The following is a 16,909-nucleotide window of genomic DNA, read 5'->3' as shown; positions in this document are numbered from 1 at the left end:
TTATCCTATTTTTTTGACATTGTTCTTTTTTTCGTGACGCGCGCTTTTCATCTGATATCTGAAATATCCCTCTTAAAATTTACAAAAGAATTCTAACATTGGTTCCCATTACATGGCAATGGCAATGACGAAACTTTTTTTTACAAACTTTTTTTATAACAAAGAGAGATAAGCGATATTTTTCGAAAAATAGTACCGTATTACCACAGAATAAATGAAATGTAACAGCTATCTAGAAAGAAAAAATGTTTATGTTCTTAAAAATAGCTGACACATTTTATGATCAGGATCTGTATTTCTTTGGCAGCAGTGAAATATCATCGACATTATATTTTCATTATATGATGCGTATTATCACATCCAATATAGTCCATCTACACATGAAACCTACGATATAGGCGATACAGCAGAGCAACGCCACTGGGTTTTTTTTTATAGGGGGAACCCGCGGAAACATAGGCCATTGAGTGTGAGGTGGTGCGGTAGGGGTTATTTTTGTGCATTTTTTGTAGGTTTGTAAGGTAGCAGGGTTTTAACACGTATTTGTGTATGTGTATTGTGTATAGCAAGGATATATTCCTAACCTAACCCATCCGGGAGCTAGCAACTGATGCCGGTACGTGCGCTAAGTGCGTTTCTGCAGATTGAGCGCCTCTCCAAGCCACCCACTGGTTTTTGTATAGTTGCATATAATATGTGACATTATTATAACCTCTATTAGGTAACATGCGATGATTTTATAGGGTCTAGAACCGTTTTCTGAGCTTCGAAAGTTATCAGCTAAATATAACTCCACGATTACAGTTTATATACGATGTATAATATTCAGATTAGAATCTTTATATCGAAACGATTTTTCAAGTTGTCGATTTATTTATGGACTGTCGACTAACTGAGGGAACCAACGACGCAGCACCCAACTCCCCAAGTTGTTAGAACAAATCGACTTTGGTATTCCTGGTAACACCAGGCGTGTGGGACGTCTACCAGTAAGTCGAACTAACTTTTCAAAAAATGCTTCTCTAGTAAAGACGATAGCCAATAATAATGTGTAATTTGAAATACGAGTTAATTATAATTTGAAATATATGCGGATATCATATTCTGTTAAATTAATTTTGATTGGAAATACCACGTTAGTTGTCATCTATCGCAACATAATTTATCGTAAGATCTATTTATCTATAATTTCGATTGTTGATATTTTGTTCTTTAAAATCACACACGGCGTTAATCATACTTACCATCTGTACCACAGACAGTACTGTGTTTAGAATATCAAAAATTCGATTTTTCAGTAGGTACCTATTCAAATAATTATACAATTATAGATATTGTGTACGCGATCGAAGGTGCTCCGATTGTCTTTAAATTACGTATTATCACTTAATTTATATAATTGTCTCGATTATGATTGTCGGACCGACGAAAGGTGTTTTTGTGCACCTGTATCGGAAATGTGTTATGGAATTACGGAAATGGAACGATTTAACGACACTCTGACAGACGGTTTTGGCGACGGCGCAGCGTCGTTTGAAATCGATGTTCGGACGTTCAATGCCGACCGAATCGGTCGCATAGTATTGACGTATTGCAAGTCGTCCCGCCGTTGTTATTTTACCTTTAGTCTGCGACTGTCGAACAACTGTCACGATGCAAACAGAAATTTTGCGGGCCACACCGTTATAATACGACGTGACTCTCCCGTGTGTGTTCCGGTGGTTTTTCCCGCGTTTTCCGCGCTGATTATTGTGACTCTCCACTGTTATTATAATTATATTATTATCACGAAAGTTATGTTCATCTTCCACCATAGGTTAGGTACATTCCAACCCCTTCCAAAAATAAACTAATAGCCTCCTTTCATCCTTGTATAGAAAGAATTAAAAATGTTAATATGCAATTGCAGTTGTCTATCCGACAATGTTCAGGTATTTCGTTATTTCGTATTATATTTTAATTGTCTCCCATATAGAATCTCGGTGATTCATAAACTTCACTAAAATATAATATAACCACATCAATATATAAATTTATATAATATACATGTCATTTTTTTTTTTAAATTGGGCTAATGGGTACATATATGGTTCTGCTGAACATTAGGTTTCCAGTGGATCACTGTAATATGGGTATGTTAAATTTGAATTCAATGTGGAGATAAATATTCATTGTATAACTAAAACGATTCTGACATGGTTTGTCAGTCTATCGTCTATGTATGATATGTTTGTATTTTGTATAATATGCGATATCGTAATTTTGTATATTTATAAAAATAGTTAACTGTTACAGGTATTATTTGAGATTGAACCTAACTTAATGCGAGTTGGTTGATAGTCATTCGTTTTATTTTTTATATCGTTTATTATTATATCATACAGAAATAAATTAATTTGCAAATAATTCGTGCATAATTTTTCATAATTTGTATAATTTTTTAAGTGTATTCTTAAGGTTTTGGACACCATAAATTTTTTTTAACAATATAACTACTCCACAGAAAAAAATTGTGGCATAACAGTACATTGTCGTGAAACAAATTAGTTAATTTTGATCCAATATTCATGAATAATATTGTACTCCGATATTATATGTACGAGTATATTCAATTGTTATTAAATTGACTATTATATTATATAATATGCAGGATATTTAAAAATCTTTCTGCATACTTTTACCTCTTTACGGTTTTATCCCCTTAATAAATAATAACAAATAAATAACACATTAATACAGGTAGATAGGTGCAATAGATAGGTACATTTCTTATTCGAAAAAAAAACAAGGATTAGATTACTTATGTGCATTGTTTTCGTTTTCAGTGATCGTAAAAATCGATGACAATTAACGCAGTTACATATAAAATATATAATTGTATAAAATACATTTAAAAATAACACATTTGAGACCATTAGGTACATTATCCATAAAACGTAAATTATATTGTATATCTATGTACTAAATTAAACATGCTTGTTGCATAAAAAAAAGAATAGAAGAAATACGCGTGTAACATAATAAAATGTATTATGTATTAAACGGTTTTTATTTTTTTATTCGAGACTGTAGATTATAATATAATCTTGTTGTGTAGTCTGGATGGCCATTTACTAACTACCTAAGTCAAAATAAAACTATTACAATAATATAATGTGCATAACTATTATTATACACAATATAAAAATGCTCTCAGAGAAAATTTCAGCAAGATCACAGGTAGGAATAGCTCCTCTTCACGTAATTTTTTTATTACGTCCGAAAGAAACGTCTTTGGAAACGCTTCCGTTAGTTTTTATACCTAAAATGAAAAAAAAAAAAGTTTGAGTGCAATTCTATTCTTGTTACTCCGTTTATGTGTGATGTGCAGTATGTGTCTATCTGTGTCTAAATTTATAAGCATGTATCTTCAACGATAAAGTTAATACAAAACATTTCAAATGTATGATAACGTATTTAATTTTGGTTTTTTACTGCATACAGACAAAAAGCCATATTACACTTATTTTTGAAAAATTTAAAATTAAAATGCAGTATAAACCTTACCTAATGAAATTCATGGTGGTCATGTGTTCAACATATTTTGTGTTACCTACTTTAGTCGTTGAATACACACTGTACCTATGTCTGTATATTTATTTTATTAGTTATATCATTCAGATTTTTTAGTCATGTTAGATGTAAATAACTTGATAAATTTAAATTATTTTTTCTCCGGGAGATTCGATTTATCGAAACTCTGTGAGTCAAAAAAGTTGTAAATAACAAAGTATATTGTAACAAACTCACCCCAAATATGGTTATTCAATCTGAGACAACTGACCAAAAAGATAATAGGTATGATGTAACTGAGGAACGAAAACACAACGATAAATTTTGGAATTGTGTTTACGTAAATATCAATCAATAAATACACCCATCTGCCGTGTTGAATTCGCAATACGATCATCCTGATGACATAAAAAATAAATATACATATTATCAGGAATCGAGGAATTATAAAAAATTGGAGAAATAATATTTCAATAATGGTGAGGATGGCTTTAACACATAGACATATAAACTAGTTTAAAGGTTTATGCTTTAGCCCTTTCTTTGGATCTGTCATCTTTGTTCGCGATTGTATTAGATATAGTTTTTAATTTTAATAAATACATTTTTTTTATAAATATATCTAAACTCAAACTGATTTTTCACTGGTTGGGTGTCACACCCACATCAAAAGTGATATAGTTAAAGTACACACTGCAGTGTGAGTAATCATAAGGTAGGTCGCGAGTCTACTTGCATACGATGTAATTCAAGAAGAATACGCCAATATAATTATTATTAATGGCAATGAACCTTGCCAATAACATTGACATTTATCAAAAATTAAAATAATAACAAAATTCTTAAAAATTTAATTTTTATCAAGGAGATCACGGAATCGGCTGAGTTTTTTTCCTGAAAAATACTTAAACGTGAAATCAATAACTGAAGCTTTCATAAAACCAATTCAATTCAATTTATTAAAAGAAAATAATCTTTAACAGGAAAGAACTCTTCTAGATTTAGGTATTTTTCACTCAGTAAGTTTTAAGTTTAAGTATTTGGAAGTTTTTGTGAAATCAACTGAGAAATTTAATGAACAAATTAATTAAAATTAGATTTAATTATTTTGATATAAACTTGCCGTTTAGAATGTTTTTACCTTGACAGTAAAAAAATCACTTAAATGAATGAAATCAATTACTCAAAAACTTAATTCTACTGAACTCCATCACCTAAGAGATTTGTATCAACTATTTGTCGAATGTTTTTACATTCTTATGCAACGTGTGTTTATTATATTGCGAAATGTAGCCCCTTATTAGTCATTGAATACTAAATAATCGTTTCCGTTCCCGTAAAAAAAATTAGTAGGGATAATCTTCTGCATTTTCGTAATGTATATTATATCATTCGCAGTGATACGTTAGACTATATTATATTACTGAAGTTAAATCACGACAAACGGTAATACAAAATAATATTTATTGACAACCTGCAAGACCCCAACTCCATTTCCGCTCAATTTATCATTACGAGACAATTTATTTAATAATATAGAACTCTCCGCAATGTATCATTTATATAGTATTTGAGTGTAGTCTTATTTTTAATATAATTTACGTATTTATCGTTTTATTTCTATGTTATAATATTCTATTATGATATGTAATTTTTAATAAGCCAAATGAGATTTATTTGGAACTATTTGTACAGTTTTCAATTTTACGTTAATTGTAATGATTACTACAAAATGTATCCGGCGCTATTTACAGGTATTTAATTTTTATTGCTGTACATGCATATATGTACCTATAGCAGTGATTCTCAAACTATTTTACGCTGGTGAATTGCGCACATGATAGAATACGTAGAAGGCCGTACGGTAGTTTAATTGTAATGGAACTAATATTTTGCATTTATGTTTTTTGTACTTATTACTAAATACTGTTACATTCATTATTTTTGTACACATAAAGATATTTTTTATAAACGTATTGACATTTTGAAGTTATATTTTAGCCATAAGCGGTAGGTACATGATTGATATTCTTAATACACATGTGTGGTACGTGAAAATAAAAGTTTGAGAACTTCTGGCTTATATGGTGCAACACATTTTTATTCAAAACTATTTTTCGCTCAGTGATACTCGGAGATTATTCAAAATGCCTAATTTAATCAAAAGTCAAATCACTTAATCCTCTATTACATTAGTTTATATACATATATTTAAATATATACTTACTATATTATTTATTACCTATATATATACCATTACAAATTACAATGTACAGTCGAGTCTTTATAACTCAAATTTTTTTTTCTTGCCCCGAAATGTTACATTCTTGTATTTGAGATACGTAATATCAACTTAAAAAAATTACATAAGTCGAATTCAATATTATTTCCCTCGAGATTCGAGTTATCAAGACTCGACTGTAATAAATAATAACATATTATAATATTACGTATATTATAGACAGTTTCTTACGTTAATAGGTAAATAGTTTCGACGGAGACGAGGCTGACAATGGAGGGTTTCACTCTTGGCGATGCATGATAACAGAGACACAATTCAATAAACACAACGAAAATAGGAGTGGTATGCGACACGTGATTGATAAATACTGGTACGACATTGTTTACAGCTGATGGATAAATAATGTCGTTAAATAATACCCATGCAGACCAAAAACCGCTACACACGCACTGTAACATAATAATATTATACAAATAACGCGTTAACTGTTGGCGTAATGTAATACAACAGGGGTCGGCGACCTTTTTGATGTAAAGGGCTAAAAAATAAATATACATTTTCATTGCCACGATATTTTAATATTCTTATTATACCCACCTTATTTTATTTCAAACAAAACTTTTTAATCATTTATCAAATTAAGTTTATTTGAGTTTATAATTATTGTTGGATATATATTTATTAATTTAACAAGGTATCTAACCGAACCAACAACGTTTTAGTTCACTGTTTTCAGTCCTTACTCCTTAGTTCGTGATTTTTTTATTGCGATGTATAACAGCTATTTTTATTTAAATTATAAACTTTATTAGCCATCGCTTGAAATTACTGTATAAGGGTTGTGGGTGGGTAGCCTACCCCATGTCCATGTGCAGTACCTAATAGCTTATACCGCTATATCATATGAACAAATAATTTAGTAAGCTAATAATATGTAAACTTGGTGAGGTCGACAGATACATTTAAGGGGTTTAATATAGGCAATTCTAATGACAGTCCGAGTTATAAAAAATGGTCAGTACCAACAATATGGCAATATGGTTGTTGCGTAATAACGATATTGTATGGGGAAACGGTTTCTCACGGGAAAAACTTATGTAACGAGTACCTACATTGTTTATACAGTAGATTTAGCAATTTTTCAAATTACATATACATAGAAGAGAATTTTATTTGTGTCATAGCGTTTGATATCATATCAATATACTCTTTCAATTTTTAATAAACAAACGAAAATACAAAATTAGTATGTAAGGATGAATAATTAAGTTGTATAAGATTTAATTCCATTTTGCAGACTCGAGGGTTAAATACTTTTATAAAGAATTTGGAATAAATACTCGAATACTTATAAAAAAATGCAGTCGAAATACATGTGTATATTTGAATACTTCATGAAAAGAGCCTTCCGAATAAATTATTCCAAATACTTTTAAAATACTTTTTTTTTAAATATTAAACCAATGAAACATTACTTCGAGAAAATTTAAAATTAGCACCCTCATATAAAATGTAATCATTCAAATATGTATAATATTTAAAAATTTCCAGAAAAATAAGAAAACAATTATGATTATTAATTAAAAGTATTTTACAATAGAAATAAAATACTTTTGAGAAAAATATTTTCAAAGTATTCCAAATACTGTACTCGAAATACTATATTCAAGACTGCTTTTTTTGTTCTAATTAATAGTTTAAGCATAGGCGAAATTATGGGGTGACTTTAGTGGCTAAACCTCCCTTAAAAACTTCAATAGCTACCAAAAACTTTTCGTACATGCATGTATTTATTTATATAATATTATGGTAGCAAGTAGCCACAGATAATAGTAATATAAATATTTTTGATATGTATATATAAACGTTCACCATTAGTTACTGGGGCAGATTAGGTTAAACTACACAGCAATATTCATGTTAATGGTCCCAAATAATAAAAATAATTAATTTTATATTTTACTCGAAATAATTCTAGGACTCAATTGGTTTGTTTTTGTTTAGAATTGATTAAATTAATTAATTAGGTATATTTTCCCATTCAGGGGGCTCATTTAATATACAATGTTTATTTTTATTAGATATTATATTGTTATTTAATATGATTTATTAATTATTAGCATTTATACCAACATTAATTTAATATTGCATATTAGGTACTAGAAAAAAACAGTACGTATTTACCATAGATATTGGCAGCATCACAGTCATGAAAAAGAAGTCATTCACCTCTCGAATTTTGTTGACCAATTTTCCGATAATGATAGATTTTGGCATCAATTCAAAGAAATCCAATGCTGTAGCTATCATGAAAAATCCTAGATGCATGATCTAAAACATAATATAAACAATAGTTTTTATAATTTTCACAAGATTACAGCAAAGTGCAACATGCATAGGTATTTAATACATAATACATCTATATGTTCTATGAATTGCAATAATTCTAACTGCGCGATACTCATACACGTCATGTGTCTTACTGTTAAAGTGTTAAACTCAAATGTATAAATAACATATTATATAACTTAAAAACTAGTTAAATTTCAAAAAATGTTACTGAAAAAGCAAAAGTATCGACCAATTACCCTGACCACCAAGATTATTTTTATTTTTATATATGAAAATCATTAAACAATCTGAACAAATGAATATTACAAACAGCCAATTTCAGAAAAATATATTAATTAGTTAAGTATTTTTCTAATTAAAACAAATTATATCACTAGCTTAAAAAGTGTAGAAACGCCAAAAGTTATGTTCAGTCGCCAATTTATTTTTATTTTTATCCATTGCTATACTCAATCAATTTTAAACGTTAGGCATTGTTTATACATTTATAACGACGTTTAAAATTCGGCTGTAATACGATTAAGAACGTTCGGCCTTTTTAAACGTACGATTGAGATCACTCGAAATGGAACAATGAAATAACCGCTAACAAGCGCCAAAAAACAGTACTATTGAGAACGAAATTAAGTGCAACATTGCCGAACTATATTCAAATCAAAATAAAAATGAAATAATACCACATAATTCCACATGTCAATGTAAGTTGTTTTTGATTTATTTTCTAAGAAAAAGAAAACAAGTGGAACATAATATTTATTTTGATAACAGTGTATAGTATACATTTGTAAAAAATGATTTGGTGCAAAATCAAAAGTACCGTCAGCCAAAAAAGTTGTGCAATTCACTACAAAATTTAGATTATCTTTAGTCGTAATGGAAATTAAATTCTTTTCGTCGTGTACATAAATAAATTATTGATCTCTATATTTAAAAACATCATTAGTCTCAATATTGTCTTTTCTCCGTCTAATGAAACGGTATTTGTGTTTGTTAAAAACAATTAAATTTTCACCACGTTCAGAGGTGGTAATAAGTCTTATTTCTTGGTTATTTTCCATTTTATTTAAGTAAAATATTAATTTTATAACGTAAAATATATTTGGCACAAAGCACAACACGGGAAATCACGTACTTACTGAGTAATACGAAAGTATATATTTTGATTAATCGTTGCAAACAATTCGCTATCGTTGTATTTATATAGATGAAGTATCATTATTAATGAATAAATGAATTATCTAATTATGATAGCGAATGTCATATAGACAGTGTGTGAGCAGTGCTAAGAGTCGTATATATTTATATAGGATAGCCATAGCTGACTTTTATATGGCAAAGTTTGGCTACGTTGCGTGGAAAAATAAAAACTGAGCGTTTTAAATCGCAATAGCCAAAAGGGTCTAAAAAAGGTATCACCAATAATAACCGTTCTCAATCGTATTCCTGCATAAAATTCAATAAGTGTTATCTGAATATTATATAGATCACTAAACGTTGGTTGTTTTGATATTTTAATTTTAAAGTAAGTTACAAACATTTGTAAATCGTCAATTGTAATGGGGCCATAGATAATATTCTTACCTTTAAATTTGATAATACATTAATATTAACACAAATATAAAAGTGTGAAATGGATAATTTTGAACATATGCCCTTAACATTTGCCATGTTGTGCATTTTTAAGACGGACCAACCTTTAGCGGGTATAACGTTCTCGCAGGGGTAATCAAAGTATTTTTTATCTAACTCTATCCTTGCGAAATTATAACTAAATATTATTAATTAATAATCTTGTTAATATCATTATGAAATCAAACTAGAAAATCCATACGCGTATATATCTTCCTACATTACATGTACTCTTTTGTTTTTGTTTAAATTATTTTTTTCTTATTGTTAGACGCACTTATTACTCATAAGTAATTTATTATATTTTTATTATATGAATATGAGATAAGTTATTGAATTATTAAGAACATTAATGTTCATTAATAACCCAGTAATTATGAAAGGGTATCAAAAATGTAGTTATAAATTATTTGAAAATGTAAACTCGTCTAGTTAGGTTGTGTACTTACAATTAATGCAGATAAGAAACATAACATCAAATACACCACAAACGAAAAATCGAGTCATGTTTTCGAAAAACCCGAAATAGGCAAAATCCGATCTATTTATCTTTATATTCTTATATATATCTTTATTTATTCTTATCTCAATAATAATAGGCACATCAAATAAAAAACGAACACTTCAGATAAAATCTGCAAACAGTAAAAAGACGAATTTATGTGGACTTGGTATATTGGTAATCGTAGTACAGGAAAATGCGCACTAAGCGCGGTAATAATACTAATAATTGGGAACCTTGGAAAAGGCGGAAATTGTCATTTTCATCGATTATTGTTATTAAATTCTGATTTATAGCTTATGTGTAACTATTAAAGAGCTGATCCAGTTCAGAGACCATTATTTTCGGACATATTTCAAACTAGATACATGGCACGGCAAACTATATCATGATACGCGTATTGTAAATTCTATGGTCTTAATATATTTTTCTTCTTGATACTGTGTTGAATTATTGCCTGTGCTTTACCTCTTGGTTTGTTAATGTTACACAACCCTTGTTATGAAAATTCCTTAAATTCCAGACACATGCATCGGAACTTCTCACATAACACTATAATTTACATGAATTAATATATATTCACTTGGAGGAATAAGTTCAATTTCATTATGAATCACACCTTTAGTAGTAAATCAACATTAACATTACATATACCTGTATTAGTGTTTAAACTAGTTTAGAGACTTAATGTATCAATATTAATTAAGGCTGTCTAATTATCAGTATCAATTAATGCACTCGAACAGTGTATTGTATATACCACTTTATTATAATAGGCAACTCGCAATATGTCAGTAGATAATTAATCGTAAATTGTTAACATAATCTGAGTTTAATAATATTTGTATATGTCACAAATCTAAATACGTAGGTACTACAGTCTGAAATAATAATAATCATGCCTAAAATTTAAAAAAAAAAAACGATTAAAACGTATTTTGAATAATAATAGACATAGTATAATAATTAAATAGGTTTTAGCAATGTAAATAAACAAGCCAACCGCCACACACTATTTAAACTAATTTAAGCTAGCTTTGTTGGTATTTGTGTTTTTATTATTTATGTGAGCACTGTCTAAACACCAGATTGTTTAATTTTAAATTGGTTACACATTTTGTACAAACAATAAAAAGATAAATTTACAATTCTTAAATGGATCATACCATACTTATTACTTATTATACTTGCGAATAACAATATTTCGAGCGAAAATCATCCACTAAATTAATTGCAACTCTAGTGAAATAAATTTTAATATAAACTCACATACATTCAAACTAAGAATTTAATACATTTAGGATATACAGAAATCAATAAATACTAATAATTTTAGAATAAACTAGGTATTATGTCTATATAGAAAATTAGATCTATTCTTCACAGTTTCATAGAAAAATTATAGAGATTTCGAAATATTTGCTCATCAACTTTCGTCATTTATAGCCAATGAAAATCATAAAAGTTTAAGTATGTTCATCGATAATAATTGCAATATCTAGTGAAATATTTAAAAATCAAAACATACAAAAATAATGGTTTTAGCATAAAAGTTATTGCTTTTAGGTGTTGAAAACATTACAATTTTAAATTACTTAAAATATATTAGTATTTATATATATATATATATTATCACAGGTACCTACTTTATTTCAACAGTACTGTAACTTCTGTAACACGCTTAATTAATCTAATATTTTTTTTTATATATCCTTTTACATGTAGTTATTTTTGGTGCATATCTAATACCTGCATGTTGTATGCATACATGAGTGTTGTTTTAGAACCTAAATCCCCTACGCAAACAGGTATAATTAATGTACAATTAATTGTTTAAAAACTGACAGTTAAAAATTGTACATAAATATTAAATGCCTACCTGTTATATGTCAAAGCTATTTTAAAAAGATTTATTCATTTGATAATAAACTTACTGAATCATTAAAAGCTTTTTTTATCAATAAACAATTTTAATTAATTTCCTGGCAATATTTAATTAACCTTACTAATGCGTAATAAAAATATCTCTCGATTAAACCATATCAAAAGTATATTATGAACATTATGGCTGTTAATAATTGGCCCTACAACTTATGAATATATATTTTTGCTAATAATCTTTCATATACACTACCTAAATACGTAAGTGACTAAGTAGGTACCTATTTTGTAATTTATCCTGCAATCAAATTAAGTGCTTTTTTTCTTCAATAATGGAACACATTTCTAGTATCTCCAGATGAAAAAAATTTACAAAATATAATGTATTTCTTACGTATAATACTAGAATTGGTCAAGAAAATCACTTGAATCATAAATATTGGTGTTCTATTAAATGTTAATCTATTTAATCAAATATCAAAATGTATATACTCATTAGATAATCAATATCATACCCACTAAAAATATTTACAATTAATTTATATTCACATAACTTTATTAAAAATTATTTTGACCAATCATTTCAATTCTGTTTATATATATCCCTGTGTGCAAAATATGTTTTCATAGAAATTTCATAGTAGTCACATTGAGATATATGTGAAGTTTGTAATTCTTACTCAGAGAATTCTCTGAAACATATCAGTGACGCTTAATGCCCGGTATTGTGAAGTTAGTGTATGCGATGTCACAAGGCAATGGTCTATGTTCCATCACATTTGTGACTTCTATGTGCAATCACCTATTTTCATCACACTAACTTCGTATAGAGTTCATATGGAGAATTTTTCAGGAAAAAAAATCAAAAAATTATACACTGCAGTTGTACACCCGCTATTATTATATGACGGGGTTCGATTCTGCCATCCCTAAATTAAAATACCTACGCCTAACCTACTGGGACAACCTACTGAGACATGAATATGATGTATTTAGCTCCTTTAATAGTTACTATACTTATTAAACTAAAATTATATATATATATATATACATGGACATTGGATACTGTGTGATACTCTTTCTTCTGAAGTTAATCGTTTGAATGCAAAAACAATGATACAATATTTAATGATATGGACGTGTAATGGATAATATTTTTAGATAGTCAGCTTAATCCTGTTTCGATAAAATGTCACATTATCCATTTATATATTATTTTTACTTGACAGAACTTGCCTCTGATTTATTAGCGCAAAACGCACTAAAATGTGTAAGTTCAGCTGTTTCAATTGTGTGTGGTTATCTTTTATATTAAAATGAATTGCACCAGTCTTAAAATTATCAAATTTAATGGTGAGAACATAATTTATATGTTCTCTCGATAAAAAAATCAATTTACTCTTATATTTTTGTTAACGATAGGAAATTGGAGCTTATGAAAATGAATTTTGGTATACTTGGTCTAGGTAGATATAAGATGGAGACTTTCGATTTTGACTATACTCATGATTCCGTTTAATGACTAATTTTTGACAATATCAGTGTTGAATGTATATTTTATAGTACTTAAGTAAGTATATATGAAAAATAAATACACGTAGCAGACATGAAAGGATGATACTTTAAATGTAATCTATATAAGTAGTACGACAGAGTCTTAAATACTAATTACCATTAATAAGACACCCGAGAAAAGTTTAATTAGCTTTAAGCCATCTGTGAACTAAAGTATTTAAGCCAAGCCGGTACATAACTGGTCATGGGTTTTATACCTGTCTTCGGTGATCAATTTTTAATATCAACAGTTAAGAAACTTGCGTTAAACGTTAAACGCGTTCTATACTTGAATAATTCCGCAAGAATAGTAGCTGGATCCTACCAACGGCTCCACACTCGAAAACAAACTTCACAAACGCACAATATATGGGAGCTATTAAACATTTTTCTTATGAATTTGAAAATTTGATTAATTAATTATGTTTACTTAACTATTTAGAATAGGTAACCCCACTCGACGAAGTGTAAAAGTACATATGATTAATATTAATTATTAATTATTAGAACGTTGACTAGACATTAAAATGTAAGTTCAAAACAATATATTATAAAATTAAATTATATGATAATAATACTAAAAAATAATATTAATGTTATCATCAATAGTTAGTAAATAAACAATATTTCAATTTTCCTAGTGAATCAAAACAGTTTAAATTAAGTCAAATCAAAATTAAATACCATTCTAATTATTTCGATCCATAAAAATTGAATCAACAAGACGTAGTTTATTAGTCAGTTGTAAGTATTTAAAGTATAGATGAACGAAGTAGTGGACTAATCAGTGTGTACCCTTGTCCCTTGCATTATACCATTTCGCTTATTTAACCTTCAGAACTTATAACTAACTGATAAATTGTTTGTCCAAAATTCGATTTGTATGTATCGAATACTCCGACAATATTATAGTCTTTGGAACAAGCATTGTTGAACAAAACAGATGTAATATTTATGTTTTATAGGTAGGAATCAAAAATACACGTTATCGTTGAATAAAGATAAAAATGACGAAGATAAAAAATAGTAAAAATATAAATTATTATTGTTTTTAAAATTATGCGTCGTCGTCAATAGTTTATTAAGAGATTATTGAAGGTAGTTACAGTTATTGTCTTATTGAAGGGGCTCTTTCATCAAACCAATCACTCTGTATAATACTTAATAATACCTTTAAAGTATAACACACGCAACAATCTAAGGTAGCCAGTATAGATACTCACCAGTGTCCACATGGTGAGCATGAATGACATGAACTTTCCCACTTCGCTAATGGTCGGGAACACGATCGAGTCCCAGTCAATGGAACTGGCCATCCACATGACATGGAAGTACAGCCACGCTATCGTACCATGGACGACGAACCGGACGATGGCCGCGGGCGGTTGCCGAGCACCGCTGTTGACCGACACCATCGTGCAAATGTCGGACCGAAATGATCGGCTCGTCGCAGCGACGGACGCGGAGGTCGTAATAATAATATTTTTGTACCGCGGTCTTTGGATCCGAAGCAACCGACCAATCACGTGATGTGCGTAGTATTATCGTATAACACGCGTGTTTAGTGCCTACCTACCTCTATATTACCTACTATATTATTTATTTATTTGTGTTTATAAATTTATTCACATCACGCTATTAAATACATTTTGTGTTTGCTATGTGTATGTGTGTGTGAGCTGCAGCTCAAGATATTCGTAAAATCGCATGATATATTATACGTCGTGATATTCGAAATGAAAAAACAAATTACATTTAAATATATATTGTGTACAGGATGTTTGGTCGTTTTCCGTATAAACTCATCTGAAGTCGTTGCCATTTACACTCATACAATATAATCACTATAAAAGGTTAACCGTTTTAATAATTAAAGGCTTACATTGTAAGTGCGAATAGAAAAAAGTTATCTAAAATTAGATAAGAAGTCTACCACTACTCAACCAGCATATAAAATAAATATAATGCTGTTAAAAATAAATTAAAAATTAAAATAGTGTTTCCGCGACAATGGGAGTTTATGTGCATACTGTGCATTATATACAGGATGTTCCAAGAAAACGGGAAAATATATAAATCAACTCTAAATAAAATAAACAAATGTATTCGGAAATTATTGTATTAATTAAAAATACAAACTACATTGCATTGTCATTGAAGAGTTCAAATATATAACATCATAATATGTATTGAAATTAATGTACATACTTATTAAATAATATGGAGTTTATTCGTGATTCGTATGTATATGAATCATCTAATTATCAAACCCTGATGTTGTGCATGGCTAATTCCATCTTCTCTCTGTAGCAAGGTGCATATAACTTTGAGATTTAAGTTTTCTCGGAAATACTATAGTTTATTACTAGGGATAGTCTTTAAAAAATCCTTTTATTCAATAACTGATATACTGTATAAAACATATAGGTACCTAGTATGGTATACTAAAATTAAAAAAATCTCATTCAAAGACTACAATAGGTACTAAAAATTTATATTTTTATCAATTTAAAAGTGACAGTTTTAACTATAATTTTTCTACTTATTGAAAAAATAAGAAATGTAAGTACGAGTATTTAAAATAAATAATAATTATACCTAATAATGAATTTGGTATATTCGAAAAAAATTAATATTTTTAATGTAGATGTATAAATCTATGCATACAATATTATATTGTGCCTTATTGAGGTATGGTCGTACGGAAATGTTCTGAGTGTACGTACCGGCCGTAGCTGCAAGCTCCTGGATGGGTGATCACCAGGCATTTTTAACAACATATCCTTACCACACATACACAAATACGTGTTACAACCTACCAACTAAACAACTTACAAACAAATACACAAAATAACCACTAGCGTACCACCCCACACCCAATGGTATATGTTGCCACGGGTTCCCCCTAAAAAAAAAAAAAAAAAATTATATTCCTATAAAACATTTTTACAATAATTATGATTATTATAAAATAAATAGTATGTTAAATTCAAGATAAAAACTTGTTTATAAAACCCTATATTTATCAATTGCACTATACCTAACGTGGTTCTGTCTCAATAATAATAATATTATTAAATATTTATTTGATTAAACTTTAGTTAATTAATAAATTTAAAAAGATTGTATTAATATAATTATCTTAAATTTGTTTAACCTCATCACATAAACAAGAATAGTTGGGTTTGAAAACAATC

At 28.7% G+C, this 16,909-nt stretch overlaps 1 protein-coding gene across 1 annotated transcript; it reads right to left on the bottom strand.

Moving 5' to 3' along the window:
• Positions 1-2,791: 2,791 nt before the first annotated feature.
• LOC107166463 (androgen-dependent TFPI-regulating protein-like) lies at positions 2,792-15,160 on the bottom strand. Its single transcript, XM_089224032.1, has 5 exons — positions 14,936-15,160; positions 7,979-8,125; positions 6,026-6,243; positions 3,790-3,950; positions 2,792-3,301 (listed from the first exon to the last, which is right to left on the bottom strand). The coding sequence occupies exons 1-5, from the start codon at positions 15,125-15,127 to the stop codon at positions 3,237-3,239; spliced, it is 783 nt and encodes a 260-aa protein (XP_089080158.1). The 5' UTR covers positions 15,128-15,160; the 3' UTR covers positions 2,792-3,236.
• Between the last annotated feature and the right edge of the window lie 1,749 nt (positions 15,161-16,909).

The sequence above is a fragment of the Diuraphis noxia genome, unplaced genomic scaffold (assembly GCF_037042655.1).
Source record: "Diuraphis noxia isolate RWA-SAM2 unplaced genomic scaffold, SU_Dnox_SAM2 contig0003, whole genome shotgun sequence".
In the NCBI taxonomy this organism is placed as follows: domain Eukaryota; kingdom Metazoa; phylum Arthropoda; class Insecta; order Hemiptera; family Aphididae; genus Diuraphis; species Diuraphis noxia.
The sequence above is the reverse complement of the archived record's forward strand: the minus strand, read 5'-3'. Positions and strand labels throughout refer to the sequence as shown.

Coding starts and splice junctions, on each gene's coding strand:
- LOC107166463 (XM_089224032.1), bottom strand. CDS start 15,127: ATGGTGTCGGTCAACAGCGGTGCTCGGCAACCGCCCGCGGCCATCGTC. Junction 8,126..14,935: donor TGCTCACCATGTGGACACTG/GTGAGTATCTAT, acceptor ATTATGTTTTAG/ATCATGCATCTAGGATTTTT. Junction 3,302..3,789: donor ATTGAATAACCATATTTGGG/GTGAGTTTGTTA, acceptor TTTTCATTTTAG/GTATAAAAACTAACGGAAGC.